General features: G+C 38.1%; 1 protein-coding gene across 1 annotated transcript in view; it reads left to right on the top strand.

Annotated features, from left to right (window-relative positions):
• The window catches only part of JAKMIP3 (Janus kinase and microtubule interacting protein 3), a gene marked incomplete at its 3' end in the record, with an annotated part of 85257 nt that overhangs the window by 25936 nt on the left and 42640 nt on the right, over window positions 1-16681 (top strand). The window contains 1 exon segment of the mRNA XM_075935632.1: window positions 16103-16318. Coding sequence (XP_075791747.1) covers window positions 16103-16318 — 216 coding nt within the window.

The raw sequence follows: 16681 nt of genomic DNA, 5'->3' as shown, positions 1-16681 counted from the left end.
TCCTTTTGAAGAACTAGCAGTTAGCCCACTAAACTTCAGATTTAGTTGAAAAATAAAACACAGAGTAGTTTCACTACAAGGATAAGGGTAGGTTAGTATGGGTACATCTACACAGCAGCATTATTTCGGAATAACTGACATTATTTTGTAATAGTATAGTGAGCATCTACATTACAAGCCCTTATTTCAAAATAATGTCGAGCTGCAGGACTTCTTTCCCCGACTCCTGTAATCCTCATTTTACAAGTAAGGGAAGTTGAAGGAAGATGGTTTTTCCTTCGACTTCCTGCTGTGTGGAGAGCACCAAAAGTTGAGTTAAGCTATTTTGACTTCAGCTACGCAGCTGACATTGCTGAAGTTGTATATCTTAATTTGGCTTTCACCCTGTAATGTAGACGTGCCCTGTTAGTCTTTCTGCAGATCTATTCATGTGAGTGGACACAACATAAACTTTTGTAGCAGCAGGCTATTTTTCCATCTTGTGCAGCATAGAGTTTAAGTAGCTTGTTATGAATTATCAGATTTGCGCCAAGTTTCTTGTTCTTGCATTGTTTAAGTGTCATTGCAGAGTACCTAAATACTATGTCCATGTGTTAGGTAAGTATTGTATTACCTGAGATCATTTGAAAAACCTACCCATGCAGCAAGTAGCTCAAATTTGCCTTCTGGGTTCATCTCAATGAATTGTGATGCATCTAAAATTCATTTTAATAATGGTTGTTGTATTAATAGACTGATCATGAAAGCATGAGACTAAGAATATTAAAATGTTTTACAACTTTACAAGAAGTTGGTGGATAAGCCAGATCTGACTTAGATCATTAGATTTTTTTTTCAGTCTTTTAAAATGAGAAACTTTAGAATGAAAGTTGAAGATTTTCATGTACTTAATTTCACCTAACTTGGTGTGGTTAGTGTGCCCTCAGAATTACTATTGTATTTGTATTTATTTGCAATAGGTTAATAGTAAACCTGATTCAGCAAAGCAATTAAGCATGAGGTTAGATCTGAGCATATGCCTAATTCTCATTGAAATCAATTCTTAAAATTAAGCATAAAGCTAATGTTTTGCTCAGCGGAGCCAGCAGTCACCACAGGCCCCCAGGTAAGGTGTGGGGGAACAGGCTCCTTGCCCCTGGAAGGGTGGGACCTTGGGTGGAAGAGGCAAGGCCCGGGCAGCCAGCCCTTGATGCCACCAACCCCCAGTCCTCAGAGCTGCGTAGATTTCCCAGTTCAGTACTCAAGAGGCAATTTAAAGGGTCAAGGGCTCGGGCTGCCCCCACTCACTGAGCCCCAGAGCAACTGCTCCCTTTGCTCTCCCATTGGTGGGCCTGCTTTTGCTGCATTGGGACAATGTACTTGATACTGTATGGGGCACATAAAAGGCATAATCCTTGCCCTGAAAAGATAGTAGTAAAATTTTAATGGGACTTTCAATGGGAGTTGTAATTCCTTAAGTCCGCGTTTCTCAAACTGTGGGTCCCGACCCACCAGAGGGGTCGTGAGCAACTTAGAGGGGGGGTCACAGTATCACAAAGTTTAAGAACCCCTGCCTTAAGTACTTGCTCAATATTGGAACAGATATTTTTCTGTGAAGTTTACTTTCTCTGCTATTTTTTGCGTCATGTGTCTAAATTGCTCAATATGTCCCCATTGTTAGAAAGATATGTTCCATGTGCATCCAAATACAGACTCCACAACAAATCCTGAAAACTCTAAAACAAATGAAAGCCCAATTTACCTTGCACCATTCATGTGCCAATATGTCTGATTGTATGATTGTACTTTGGCTGATCTCCTCAGCAGTGTATGTCACATGCTAGCTTCTTCATTTGTGGTCATGTGGAAATGAGGGTTTTTTTGAGGGAAAGTAGCAAATTTAGAAATATTTGATCAGACAATGTAGAAAATATTTGCAGTAAAATAATAGGGAGATGTAAATAATGCTGTTCCCCACAGATGTGTTCTGGGTTTTGTGCAGTTCAACATATTTGTAAATAATCTGCAAAAAGAGGTGGCAAAATTTGCAGGCCATACAAAATCACCCTGGATAATTAAGTCCAAAGCTGACTGTGAAGCGTTACAAAGACATCTCACAAGGGAGCTGAGTGGCTAAACAAAATGGCGGGTGAAATTCAGTGTTGATAAATGTAAAGTAATGAGCTTTGCAAAACATAATCCCAACAATGCTTATAAAATGATGGGATCTAGCTTAGCTGTTACCTTACAAGAAAGAGAACTTGGAGCCATCATGGATCATTCTCTGAAAACATTTGCTCAGTGTGCCGCGGCCGTTAAATACGATAACAATGTTAGGAGCCATTAGAAAAAGAATAGCTAATAAGACAAAAATATCATAATGCCATTATATAAATCCATGGTACACTCACACTTAGAATGCTGTTGTAACTTTGGCTTTGGCAATAGTTCCACCGGTTGAATATGCATTATGTGAAGTGCTTTCTTATGTTCATTTTAAACCTGTTGTCTATTAATTTCATTAGGTGAAATTCTGTTATGTGAGGAGGCAAAAATCATTTCCCTATTCACTTTCTGGTGTCTCACATTTCTTTACTTACAGTTCTAGTGTCCTCATCTCAAACAAGATACATTAGAATAGGGAAAAGCACAGAGAAGGGCAAACAAAAATGATATGGGGCACAGAACAACTTTCTTATGAGGAGAGATTAAAAAAAACTAGAGCTGTTCAACTTTAAAAAGAGATGATTAAGGGAGGATATGACAGAGGTCTATATAATCATGAATGGTGTAGAAAAAGTGAGCGGGGAATTTTTTTTCACATAATACAATTTCACCTAATGAAATTAATACGTGGCAAGTTTAAAATGAACATAAGGAATCACTTCACATAATGCATAGTGAACCGCTGGAACTGGTTGCCAAGACCAAAATTATAACTGGGTTAAAAAAGTAATTAAGTAAGTTCATGGAGGATAGGTCTATTGATGGCTTTCAGCCAAGATGGTCAGGAAAGCAACTCCATGCTTTGGGTGTCAAAGCCGGGACTGGACAACAGGGAATGGAGCAATAAAAAATTGCCTTGTTCTGTTAATTCCCTCTCAAGCACCTGTCCACTTGTGTATTGGAAATCATTTGTCATATAGCAAGATGGGTATATTCATTGGAGTTCATTCAGTGGCCATGGAGAACTTTAAAAGGCTCTTCAAAAATCCATTGTTTCTGTGACTGTTCCCATTGTTACAAATTAGCTACTCCAAGGGCATGTCTGCACACCAGTGTTATTTTGAAATAACTAGGTGAGCATCTACACAGCAAGCCCATTATTTTGAAATAATTTCAAAATACCGAGCTTCTTATTCTGAATTCCATAACCCTCATTTTATGAGGAATAATGCTTATTTTGAAATAGTTATTTCAAAATAGGGCGTGTGGAGACAGGGCAACTGAAGTTATTTAGAAATAAATGGCCTCAAGGGATTCTCACAGCTGCCCTGCTAGCCACTCTGCCCACACTCACCAGAACTCTATATTTCCCTTTCCACTGCAGGCTTTAAAGGTGCAACCTCAGGGAAAACAGTTTGTGGCAAGACATAAGCCCTGGTAGCTCTGTGCCATACAGCAGGGCCCAGCTGTGACTTCCCTGCTACTATGGCAGACCCCAGCACGCCACCTGAGCCCCCCCACAGCTGTCAGCACAGCTGCAGACAGCTCCCAAGCCCCTGCCCTGGGGTGCATGAGGCATGCCCCATTCTCGTCTGGTGTGGATTTCCGGGATCTCATTGAGATCTGGGAGATGAGGGAAACCTCCAGGGATCTCTGCACCAGTCACAGGAATATTGACATATACGGCCGGAAGGCTGACATCTTGGGCCAGGGGGGCTACATGTGCACCCAGGAGTAGGTGTGTATGAAAGTAAAGGAGCTCAGGCAGACCTATACCAAGGCTGGGGATCCCCAGACCTGCCCCTAGGTAGTTCAAATTAAAGCACCTCATTGCAGGAGGAGTAATGGTAGTTCGAATTAGGAGCTTTAATTTGAACTACCTAGCCCATGCTGCATGTAGCCACGGGCAGGGCGTTCGAACTACCGGGCATTTAAAAATGGTGGCGCCCAGGAACATGCAAATAAAGCCCGGGATATTTTAATCTCGGGATTCATTTGCAAGTTCGAATGACTACATTAGCCACCCTAGTTCAAACTAGGGTGGCTAGGGTAGACATACCCAAATAGCTTATTCTGAAATAACGCTGATGTATAGACCCACCCCAGGTGATGCTGAGTGATGCTGAGCTGGGGAAGTCTTCCAGCTCTCTGAATTGTGGGACACTGATTTTGTAGGCTAATATCTTTGCTTCAGGTAGATCACAGCTAAGGCTCAGGCTGGATATGTGCGCAATATTCCTGCTGCCCTTCTTCCAAGAGAATATAAAACTGGCTCCTCTGACCTCCAATGATTTATACCAGGTGGGGATTTGGCCTATAATTCATAAACATTGCTTTGCTCTTCACTGAAGTGCAAATGCCCTATTGCACATTTAGGGTACGTCTAGACTGTGGCACTATTTCAGGATACCAGAGGTAGCTATTCCATGTCTTTTGAACCAGCCCGTTATTTTGACATAGCTCACTATTCTGATGTCCCTATAACCCTTGAGGGTTAAAGGACATTTCAGAATAGCAGTTTATTTCAAAATTAGATTTAAATAAGATACGTAATTGTGTAGCTCAAATTGAGTATTTTATATCGACCTTCAAGTGCAGTGTGGATTCACCCTTAGGGACTACATGTGCACAGCAGACATTCAGCTCTGAACTGTTAGTGGAATCATGACAAGGTTTCAAAAGTTCCTTGGTTTATGTGCAATTCATTAGTTAGTTATTTTAACAAAAGAGGTCTGACAAACCATGCAAACAAACAAGTATTCCACCCATTAAAAATACTGCTTTTTGTGAGTGTGGACGAGAATAGGTTCTACTCAAAGATAATCACTAATTTTGCAATGAGATTAAACTTTTTTAAATAAAAAACTCTTTAACGCTATTTATTGCTGAGATGTACACTTTTTAATTTCTAAGGCAAATTATTCATTTATAATTACTCACAGAAAGTATTCTACTGCAGCATGGCAGGCTTAGCTGTAAAATAGAAAATAGATCCATACAGATGATAAATTTGCTTTAAAAAGGTATTTTTTTTCTATATTCTCTTTTCAATTTAAGATTGATATTATTTTCCTTTTTACATTATATGTAGATACAATATAGAAGATGATCACATCACACTTTAGACCTGTAGAAAAATATAAAATATCCTTTTAAGTCATAAATATTATGTCAACCTTGAATAAATAATGCATGACTAAGTCAGTAATCTTAAACTGTGAGCTGCAGGGTAAGCACTAGTTAATCAACCAAGGAGCAGCATTATGTAAAAGGGGAATCTCCAGAGAGTCAATTTAATCCAGAGGGGATGAGAATTAATTCTGGTCATGATCCAGTAAAGTATTTCACTGTGTGCTTAACTTTAAGCACCCGGAATGCACCTCCCTCCCTCATGTTGTAATTTCATGCGATAGGTGCTTAAATTGTCCTGCAAATGAAAATTGTCCTGCTTATAGCTAAAAGAGGCTCTCAGATGATCAATTTCACAGTTAGTATTTACCAAAGAGGAATTCCAACCTATTACAGAGTGCAGCAGTTTCAGAGGAGTAGCCATGTTAGTCTGTAAGGGTATGTCTACACTTGCTCCCTAGTTCGAGCTAGGGATGCAAATGTAGCCGACTGAAATTGCTAATGAAGCAGAGATTTAAATATCCTGCACTTCATTAGCATAATCTCACCCGTGCATTATTCCGCTCAACAGCTGATTTGAACCAGGAAGTGCGCCCTGAACGTGATAGTTCAAATCAAACCTCTTGGTTCAAACTAACGTTACTCCTCAAAAAATGATGTTACTCCTCAGTCATTTTTTGAGGAGTAATGTTAGTTCAAATCAAGAGGTTTGATTTGAACTAACGCATCCCAAAGCGCACTTCCTGGTTTGAATCAGCTGTTGAGCGGAATAACACGCGGGCGAGATTATGTTAATGAAGCGCGGGATATTTAAATCCCCGCTTCATTAGCAATTTAGGTTGGCTACATTTGCATCCCTAGCTCAAACTAGGGAGCAAGTGTAGATGTACCCTAACTGAAAAAAAAATTAAAAACAGTTAATAGTTCTACAGGACCTCAGAGATTAACAAAAATGTAGCTGGTATCATTAGCTTTCGTTGGCACAACCCACTTCAGCAGGTTACTTACCAAGTGACTGGGGAACATGTATATGTTAATACCAGTGATCCATTAAATAATAGACGTTGGACTCATTTCAATGCAACTACCTGCATCTATAAACGTTGGAGAAAAGAAAATTTAGGATTGAAAATGGGTATATTAATTCATCTTCTAACAGAGTATGTAAAACATTTCACTCAATAGACTTCTCAGACATTTTATATGAAAGAGCCATGAAGTTATGACTTATGTCTCTTGTATCTGAGCACTTGTAATTAGATCAGATGTTAATAGCCCATTGCTGATTATCTGAAAGCAAATGTCGCCCATCAAACAATATTTCTGGAATACAACGTATATGTTATTTTGTACACACAGGGTCAAGATGTTTGTTGAACATTTATTTTCAGATTTTTACATGACAGGTTGTACCTCCCTCGTCCAGCACCCTCAGGACCTGACTGGTCCTGAAAAGGGGATTTGACAAAGGAGGGGAAGACCCTCCCAAGATGGCCTTTGCTGCCAGGACTGCTACTAGGACTCCAGCTTAGCCCCGCTTTTGCCTGCCCAAGGCTCTGGGGCTGCTGTAGCTGCCGGGACCAAGGTTCCATGGCTGCTGGGACTCTGCAGCTGCTGCCGGCTGGACCATGAATGTTGCCAGACCACAAAGTTCTAGTTAAGGGAGATACAACCTGTAGTAACATGTAGTATCATAAATATATATTTCAGAAGTCAGTGGCAGCTGGAAATGGATCAGAGCTAGCAGCCATCTTTTCTATCCCAATGTGGTGGATTTTCAAATAGGCTATTTCTGATTTACTATTAAATGTTCTAAAAGAGCAGTCCTTTGTTGCTTCTTTTGAGATATTATTCCAATTTTTACAATATGAGAGTCACACTGTTAGAAATTATTCCTTTGCTCAACAGCATCCCATTGCCAATCTTACTTAAGCTTTCTTGGCCCATGCTAAAAATAATTTATTTTGTTTACTTCTTTAATATTTGTATATACCTACAGTTATCACATCACCTTTAGTCATTGCTTTGCCAAACTGCACCTGATTCATAGATTAATATCTTTTATGGCCAGAAAGAACTATCATGATCATCTAATTTAACCTCTTGCCCAATGGATCACCACTTTGTAAGGCCATCATGAAGCTGATCTTCCTATGCACCCTAACCATGATTGTCTCAGATGTGCTACCTTCTGCTTATACAAAGAATACAGTTGGTCACATATGATTAGGAATAAATAATGTGTTTATTATACAGCCTAAAATTGTACTGGTTATTTCCCCTTATCTTATTATTATATAAGTAATGGATTTTTCAAAAAGGATCCAAACCAAGGAGTTACCAGTTTTGTTTAGCTTGTGAGACTAAATGAGATCACAACCTTAATTGTATGGCTGCAGACATACACAAATCCAATAAAAATTTCATTGTCACATAAATAAAATTCCATTTATAGCTGAACTAAGATTGAGTTCACAAGTGCATTTCAACATCAAAGGCAAACGCTGTGCGGAAAATAAAAATTTCTATGTAAGTACTGAACTTAAATTGAGTATTTTAGAAAAAAGCATTAATTAGAGGCAGAAGTCTGCAGAGAGCAGGTAATGACATCGACTCTACTTCTTGTGCCAAAGAAGTTCTAATGCACAGGGCTTATTGTTTTTAAAATGTGACATCTGTTTTGAAAATAATACAAAATGTGATTTTGTAAAGCTGAGATTTTGTATATGGTTTATAAATCATTACTCAGTAACATGTTTCCTGCTGGAGACGACAGAATTTAAAGTAGCTTTTATCACCCCAACTTAACATCTGGTATGTGATCTCTCATTACACTTCTAGTTTCTGTGGCTTTCTATGTCTGTGACAATGCATTAAATCAAAGTCCTCTTCCACTGATATTGTCCGTCCTTATGAAAAATGTTGCAAGAATGTGTCCCACATTTAAAAAAATTAGAAGAGTTTTAGTCACATGGAACAATATTTTATCCATTTAATCAGGAGAGAAAGTTATAGTTCCTAAACCCAAGACATTTTTTTCTTTTTGTACATATGGCACAACCTCTTTATGTCTGGAAGGTTTGTGTGTGATCTCCAGAGAAGCATAACTTTAGCACAGTCAAGCTGTCCCTGGTTCACTAGCTTAAATACAGATGTAAAAGATGAAAATCACATCATATTGTAACAAGTAGACATATAAACAATGTCCTCTTAAAAACTTATATTCTTTAATTAATTTTATTTTTATTTTTTAATTTGTGACTCTATAAATACCATAAAATACTACCAAATTGGTTTTAATTACATTCTTAGAGTCTTGGTTCCCTCCAATACATTCATGCTTTCTGTTAACATTAATGGAAGTTTTATATGCATAGTAAAGGGGAATTGACCTATTAATGATTTCATATCAGATGTGCGTTGGTCAGCAAAGGTAAGTGAGAAGCAAGAGGATAAAACATACAATAGGGAACTGAATTATGGACCAGATTTTTTCACATTACTCTTGTTGACAGAGACCATTTAAAAGATGAATAGCCCACCACTATGCATTATTCCAAATATGCCTGTTTCTTATAAAGATATTCCAGCACATAGGCCAAAAAAAAGGCAAAAATCTTGTTGATTACCAAGCATTATATGTTTACAGACACATGCGTCTGACACTTCTCACTTTCCTTAGGAAGTGATAACATATTGAAGAAACGTGGGTGTTAAAGTAAAGTGTCAGGTGAGTAGAGTAGAAAGCAAATATCTTTAAATTGCCCATTTCACATTTGATTGACTCAGTCCTTTATTAGGAAATAAGAAAAGAATGGAAGACATGCTAGTGAAAAATTTCCATGTGCAATAATAAAGGTGTTTTCTCTGTTTAATGGGATCTCCATTGGGCTTCCTGTAGTTGGAACTAATCAAATTATTAATTGAGAATATTATAATGTACTTAATATTCATATCTACACACTAGATAGTTCAGATGAACAATTATTAGCTATTAGCTTGCTTTCAAACTGAGTATTGACCATTCATTATTTTTGTGTGATGATATTTAAGTCATATAATAAACAATAATAGGATGACTTAAACATTCTGAAATTCAAATGATGAGTAGTGAATAACAAATAGTGATGTAAATGTGAACATTGTTGTTTGTGAAGATTTTCTTCCATCATTCAAACAACTAAACCTCTTTCATGTGGTTTTTCCCGAAGAAGCAAATTGTTATATAGAGGGGTTTCTGGGGGCACTGCTGAGAGGGCCAAATCAGGATGAACTGCTTAGAGACAGGGCTATTTACAGCCCAAGACTGGGGATCCTCCATTATGAGGCTGCTCTGTGGCTATTCATCTGTAAAGGCAGCATAGAACTAAGAGTAGCAATGGCACAATGCTCCTGCAATAACCCTGCAAACACCACCCCCTATTCCTCCCTTCCCCCCCCCCAAAAAAAAAAAATTCTTTGGGTCAGGATTCCTACAGTTATCACACTGTGAAATTTCAGATCAACATTACAAGAAAACATCAAACTTTAATCTGGATTTTCAAATCAGAATGGCGTTTCAATTTAAAAACCATCATATACCAATAATGTGCTTTTTTGTATATAACATACATTTGAAATTTACCCAAAGCTCTTATATATTTGAGATGTTGTTCTATGGGATGGTATTCTTTCATATTGCACATTGGAAACTTTCCTCTCAAGGTACATTGTGCATCCATTTTTAGTTCTACTGACATTAGTGTTACCTTTTTTAACCTTAGTGATTACTAAAAGAAGTAGTGTTCAATCTCTCAGGCTAGCTTCAATAGTATTAGAATATTTGCTAGCTTGGGAATACTGTGGTTATGGTGGAAAAACTGTTTCTATTACACCCTGTTCACATTTGCTCGTTATTTTCGCAAATATTCTGAGCTAAAATTTTCATTTCAGGGTCTCAGATAACAGGCTGTGTTGAAGGTGGGGAAAAGTTAAGGGAATGATCTTCAGAGTGCTGAGATAAATCCGTGGGAACACTACATCTCTGAAAATCATCTCTTTTTCTAACGTAAGCAGCTGGAGACTATGACAGGGTGGTGCTTACAAGATGATAACACTATATTTTCATATTGAATTATAAACCTATATTTTCAAAGAAATATAAAAAATAATAAAAATGCATTCAAAATAATCTTTAGCATTTAGGCCCACATGCTTTAACTTTACCCTTTTTATCAGTGTCCACAAAAAACCATCTCCTCTACTGGTGTAAATCGGAATCATCTTCAGCAGCTTCAATGCATCCATGCCAATTCAGTTTTGATAATTTGGACCACAAATGTTGTGCAGACAAAAGAAAAACAATATCCCTTGTATTTATGTATGTAAATGGGCTTTCTTCATGTGCATGGACAAATGTGCAACATGGAGCCTTTTGGGAACAAGGGGAGGTGGTGATGGCTGGTAGGGAAATGACTGGAGAATGAGAGTGAGGGACAAGCTTGGCATAAGAGCAGAAAGGGCTTGAATTGGGGGTCAGGGGCTGGAATGGGACAAAATTTCGGAGGCTAATAGGCATAAAGAAAGAAACTGTCCAAGGGCCTCCCTAAACTCCTAATACACATCTGTTTTTGTGATGGTAACTCCAAGGGGCCCCTGTTGTGATCAGAGACCCATTGTGCTTTGTACTATATAAATATTGGAACAACATCTCCAGCCCCGAAGAGCTTACAGTCAAAACTGAAGAGAAAAAAATGGGAGGATCATTGCCCCCATTTTACAGGGAACTGAGACACCAAGAAAGTTGGCCAAGAGCCCACATAACTGACAGAATTGGAAACCCAGATCATTCAAGTCCTAGTCCAGTGACTTAATGACAGCTATTTTGGTCACCCCTGATTTCCCCAGTATACGTGTCTGCCTCTTGTTTCCTCCAACTCCACCAGCTTCTGTAATTTTTAGACAGTAGGTTCCTGCTACTCATAGGGCATCTGGAAGGGAAATCTGATATTTTACATTTTGGGAAATGTCATGTATGAAAATACACAGAACTTAGCAGTTGTGAATTGCAGGCACAAATTCAGCCTTTTTTATAAAGTGCATGCACTCAGGTGCTTGTTTGAGTGCTTTAGATGTGCAGGTCAAGGCTAGCAAGTGGGTTGTTTCTGGTAAATTTTCACTAGAAGCTTACACAACTTCAGAGCAGACTTTGTCCATTTGGCATTTGCTTTGCCCATGGGCCATGTCTGAGTTATTTATGATTGGTTAGGACAGTTCAGGAAGGGGCGCTGTTCATCCAGCACCAGTTTTGATTTAATCAAATTTTTCATTTAACATATGGATTGTGTGCAGACACTAAATGGATGGATGACAGGCAAAATAAATGCATAAGAAAAATGAAATCAATAAATAAAGTTTATCATTGTTTTTTGTGTTGGAGCTGGAGTGTGAATTGTTAAAACTGTTTAGGAAAATGAAGGATATTTCATCATCAATAGTATCACCTTTTCACTGCTTTTCCTGCACTGCATCTGCTGTGTTGCTATCGTCCATTAATAACTGAATGGACTGAAATCATATGTTTGGCCTAGATGTGCTTGGAATATTTAGCAGTAAAATTACATTTTGGACTTTGACTAATTGACAGTATCAATTCAGAGGGATGCTGTCATATCCAATCAGTTTATAAAATCTAAAACAGTAATCTGCACAATTGTGTAATACCCATGCAATGTTCTGAGTTATTCCCTGCAGTCTGAATGGTTTTACAAGGACATTAAGGGTACGTCTATACTAAAGGGGAAGGCTGATATAAGATACACATTTCTAGCTACATTTGTTATGTAGCTGGAATCGATGTATCTTAAATCACCATCCACACAGCAGGAGGTCAATGGGAGCAAATGCTCCATTCAGCTTCCTTTACTCTTCACTAGGAGCAAGAGTACCGGTTGTCACAGGGAGCACCCTCTCAGTTTGAATTAGTGGGTCTTCATTAGACCCACTAAATCAAACCCCAGAAGCTTAACTGTGGCAGTGTCGATCTTCCACATAGTGTAGACATAGCCTAAGTGGTTAGCCATTCCTCTGTAGTGACACACATTAGAAAAGAACCAAAGAGGCAAATATATATGAATTTCAAAACACTGAGAAAAACCTTCATGTTGAAAGAGGGAATATGAAGTTAAACTGAATAAGGATAAGTGCAATTACATATAGAGAGGTTTACGGGGTCTCTCCTTCTACCAGAATGCAAGTGTACATTCCCATAACATCAGGGAAACTTGAGAAGAGATCTCCTTTCTTTTAATCTAGCACTTTTAGTTACTGTTCCACTAATAAATGATTGACAGATCATTCACCTGCACTTCTGACATGGTATGAAACTGAGCATTAATGCAGATTTTCTTACACATTCTAATTGCTTGCTCTGACATGATGCCCATGGGGAAGTGTTTGTCATGTAACAGCCTCTGCCTTGGCAAAGATTTTCTCATTTGCAATTAAAAAAACCTTTTTCTGGGAATAGCTTTGGCTTTTTTAGCATAGACACAGGAAGCTTCAAAAGCAGACTTCTTCTGCTGTTTACAGCCATGTTAATGATGCATATGGAGACTGTAAAGCTATAAATGTCCCATGAACATTACAAGAGAACATTTTTAGAGCACTGAAGGTCACATATTGATTTTTATATTGCCCTAGAAATTGTATTATAGGATTTGAAATCAGCATGATGAAAAATATTAGAAATTTCATTTACTAGCACAAGGGATTTGGGGGACCCAACTTTTCATGTTTTTGCTTTTGCATAATTGGCAGTAGCTATTCTCACAGTCTGTTTATTAATTAGCACATCGGCATAAAAATTCATTGTAGGCGGAGACAGCCTGATAAAAATAAAGTGGGAATATCCATGCTGGTAAGCAAGACTTTCTCTTTTAGATGATTGGATACAGTGCTAATATATATTCATTGACATTTTTTCACAAGTCATCCTGTTATCTAAAGCAACCAGATACAAATGTAAGGAAGGTAGGCACATTAATTGAAGGTAGTTCAGTGTTTCTGTGTAGAGTAATGAAACAAGTGCGTGTGATAGCTTTTTCTGGAAATTGACAAAGATTTTCCAGTGAGTTGCAAACAATTTTCTTTTTTTAACAATGCCTTAATATTACTAATGCTGTGAAGAAGAAAACTATAAAATAATTTTAAAAAACTTTATTCATTTATTGAATACCTCTTGCTGCTATAAAATGATATAAATATATCAATGTTTAACAATGAACTGTAAATGTAAGAACATTTGTCTTTTATCCATAATTATGAGCATAAAGAAGAGAGATGAAAATATTGATGCTTTCTTATTTCCTCCCAAAGCTAATATATATTCTTTTTTTCCTGCAACAATCAAAGCCTTACTAGAATAAAATTTTTGTATTGAGTTTTTTGTAATTGTACTAATTTCATGTTTTTCTTAGTTGAAAATGTAGTCTGTGTTACAGAATTTCTTTGTGTTCATATAAGTGGGACTTTGGCAATATAGTTATTTTTTTTTCATTTAGAATTTCTTTGTTTACTGTTTTTGCATGCCAGGTGAAGAGTTCACCAGACATCTTTTTGTTATGAGGCAAACTTTAGTAGAATTCTGTATTGCTAGGTATTCAATATTTTAAAGCATTTTAATAGAGTACTACATAAAATATATTTTATTGCCTCAGTTTTCTAAGGCAATCTAATTTTGCATAATTTTGCATAGAAGAAAATTGTACATGCATATATTTAAATTTTTTACACATCCTTTTAACAGGTAGTTTACAAATCATACTTTGTATCCACTTCCTATAATAATGTATATCTTACTTATGGGTTTATTCTTTTTATTTTAATATGTGTATAACTGGTGAAGAATTGTGAGGAATTGTGAATACTTTAGATAGAGCACATATCCCTCCATTATTACTGCAGGTGCTGCTAGTACTTTCGGATAATGAAAACTAAGTACATTGTGTATTCTGTTGCTCTTACCCCCAAAGGCTGCACAATAGGAGAGCTTTGCATCTTTAAAATAATCAGTGGAGTTGCAAGACTTAGGCTATGTCTGCGGTACACAAATTGTGTTTTTTTAAATTTACTTTCGAAAGAGGCTTTTTTGAAATTTGATGTGTGTACACGGCACAAAATTTTGGGGAAAAGTGCTCTTTCAAGCCACCCCTCATTCCTCATAGAACGAGATTTGCAGGGAACTAGGTAGTTCGGACTAGGATTCCTATTCCGAACTACCGGTACACCTCGTTCCACCTAGTCCGAACTACCTCGTTCCACCTAGTCCAAACTACCTAGTTCGAGCCCCGTGTAGCCGCGCTACACGGGGTTCAAACCAGCGGGGATTTAAAAATGGCGGCTCCCCGCTTATGCAAATGAAGCCCGGGAAATTCAAATCCCGGGCTTCATTTGCAAGTGCGGTATGCCTACATTACCCTCCTAGTTTGAACTAGGAGGGTAGTGTAGACATACCCTAACAGATTAATTTGGGAATAAGCTTTTACGGGTAAAACTCACTTTGTCAGATGAATGTAGTGGAAATCACAGAGGCTGGAAGATATATGTATGTACTAATATATCAAAAGAATGCAGTTACTTATCAAGTGTAGGACCAGTGCAGTCAGGGTGGATATGGCTCATCTCAGCAGTTGAAGGGGAGGTGTGAATATCAAGAGAGGGAAAATTGCCTTTGTAGTGGGTGCAGGATTCAATGAATGCAGGCTCTGGGAGGGAGTTTAGGTGCTGGCACAGGGCTGGCACAGGGGTAAGAGTGCAGGCTGTGGTCAGGAGGTGCTTACCACAGTCAGTTCCCGGTTGGTAGCACAGTGGGGCTCAAACAATCTGCCTCTGTGTGGCCCTACACTGCTCCTGGAAACACTTGCAGGTTGAGTGGAGGCACCTTCTGTGTGCGCCCTCTGGAGGGAGATGGAGAGGGGAGGGGATCTCTATGTTTTGCACTGCTGCCCCTGCTGGTAAAGATGCTGCAGTCTATTAGAGTAGTGTGTATTATCACAATCATTAAAGAACCATTCAGGCTGCTCTTGAAAAATTGTTATTCATTAAGAAGCAATGCATGGTTGGTCCTCACAAAAGTAACATTTGGATCCTTAAAGTAAACAAGATTGCAATGTTCACTATTCCAATTTTGGGGCGATTAATCTTTTGGCCTCTCTTCAGTCCCAAAGTTGGTTGTTTTGTATGCAAGGTCAGTCCAGCACAGAGGTAGAGTCCAGCTCTGAAATTAGAACCCAGATATAAATTTCAAATCATATGTTCTGCAATTTTTTGGCGGGGGAGGGACAGTTCTTGAACATAGCTTTTGATCCACCACTAACTCAAAGGTGCCTGGTACTGATACTAAGAATTCAATGACAATAATCAAGTAGTAGTCTCAGAGGGGTAGTTAGTAACGAACTGTTAGTCTGTAACTTTAAAAAAACAACTATATTTAGTATCATAAGTTTGTGGGTAAAACCCACTTCTTCAGATGAGTTGAGTTGTTGAGAACCTCTTGATACAAAATGATCATTTCTGCTGGATGGCTCCCAAAAGTGATTGAAAGTGTAGAAATAATGTAATATTACTGAAGCAATTAAGCAAGTCCATGCATATGGCCACTGTCAAACACTCATTGCTATTTTATTTTCCAAAAGATGGTGTTTTATGTGTTAAGGAATGTCAAATCTGTGAAACTGACTGTGCTATGGTTGCCTTTGGGTACAATCCAAGATGGGATGCTGCCAGTTTCCATGGTAACCAGAGACCTTAATGTGCATGCGTGTATGATTGTATTTTGTTCTCCTTGTAGATGGAGGAAATAAAATTTAAAGACAGAGCAGTCTACGTGCTGGAAAGAGAGTTAGGGGTTCAAGCCGGGCATGCTCAGAGACTTCAGCTCCAAAAGGAGGCTTTAGATGAACAACTTTCCCAGATCAAAGAGTCTGATCGACATCTGAGCAGCCCCAAACGGGAACTTCCTTATGCAAGTGGTGCAGGAGACGCTTCAGATCATTCAGGAAGCCCCGTAAGCACTTTCACGTGGTTTCGCCTAAACAAGCAAACAAAAAATGATAGAATCTTGATGAGTGTGCATTTAAGCAACAGCTTTCCCTTAGCAATACAGAGCAAACCAAAGAGATTTCCTTTAAGACTGTAATTCAACAGCAGGATCTTTAAAATTAAAATCAAATCATCATGGGAGAGCTTTTGCTTTTTTTTTGGTTTAGTTTGTTTTTTCTTAGCAAGGTGAAATATTCATTTTTTAAATGTATCATACTGCAAACGCCTGCCTTAATTTGACAGTTTGACATAGTATCTGCTAACAAATTATGCAAATGCTTTCTAGTAATGTATGCGTGCTAGTTTTCCAGACTATTAACAGTATGTG

Source organism: Pelodiscus sinensis, chromosome 8 (genome assembly GCF_049634645.1).
Source record: "Pelodiscus sinensis isolate JC-2024 chromosome 8, ASM4963464v1, whole genome shotgun sequence".
NCBI lineage: Eukaryota > Metazoa > Chordata > Testudines > Trionychidae > Pelodiscus > Pelodiscus sinensis.
The sequence above is the reverse complement of the archived record's forward strand: the minus strand, read 5'-3'. Positions and strand labels throughout refer to the sequence as shown.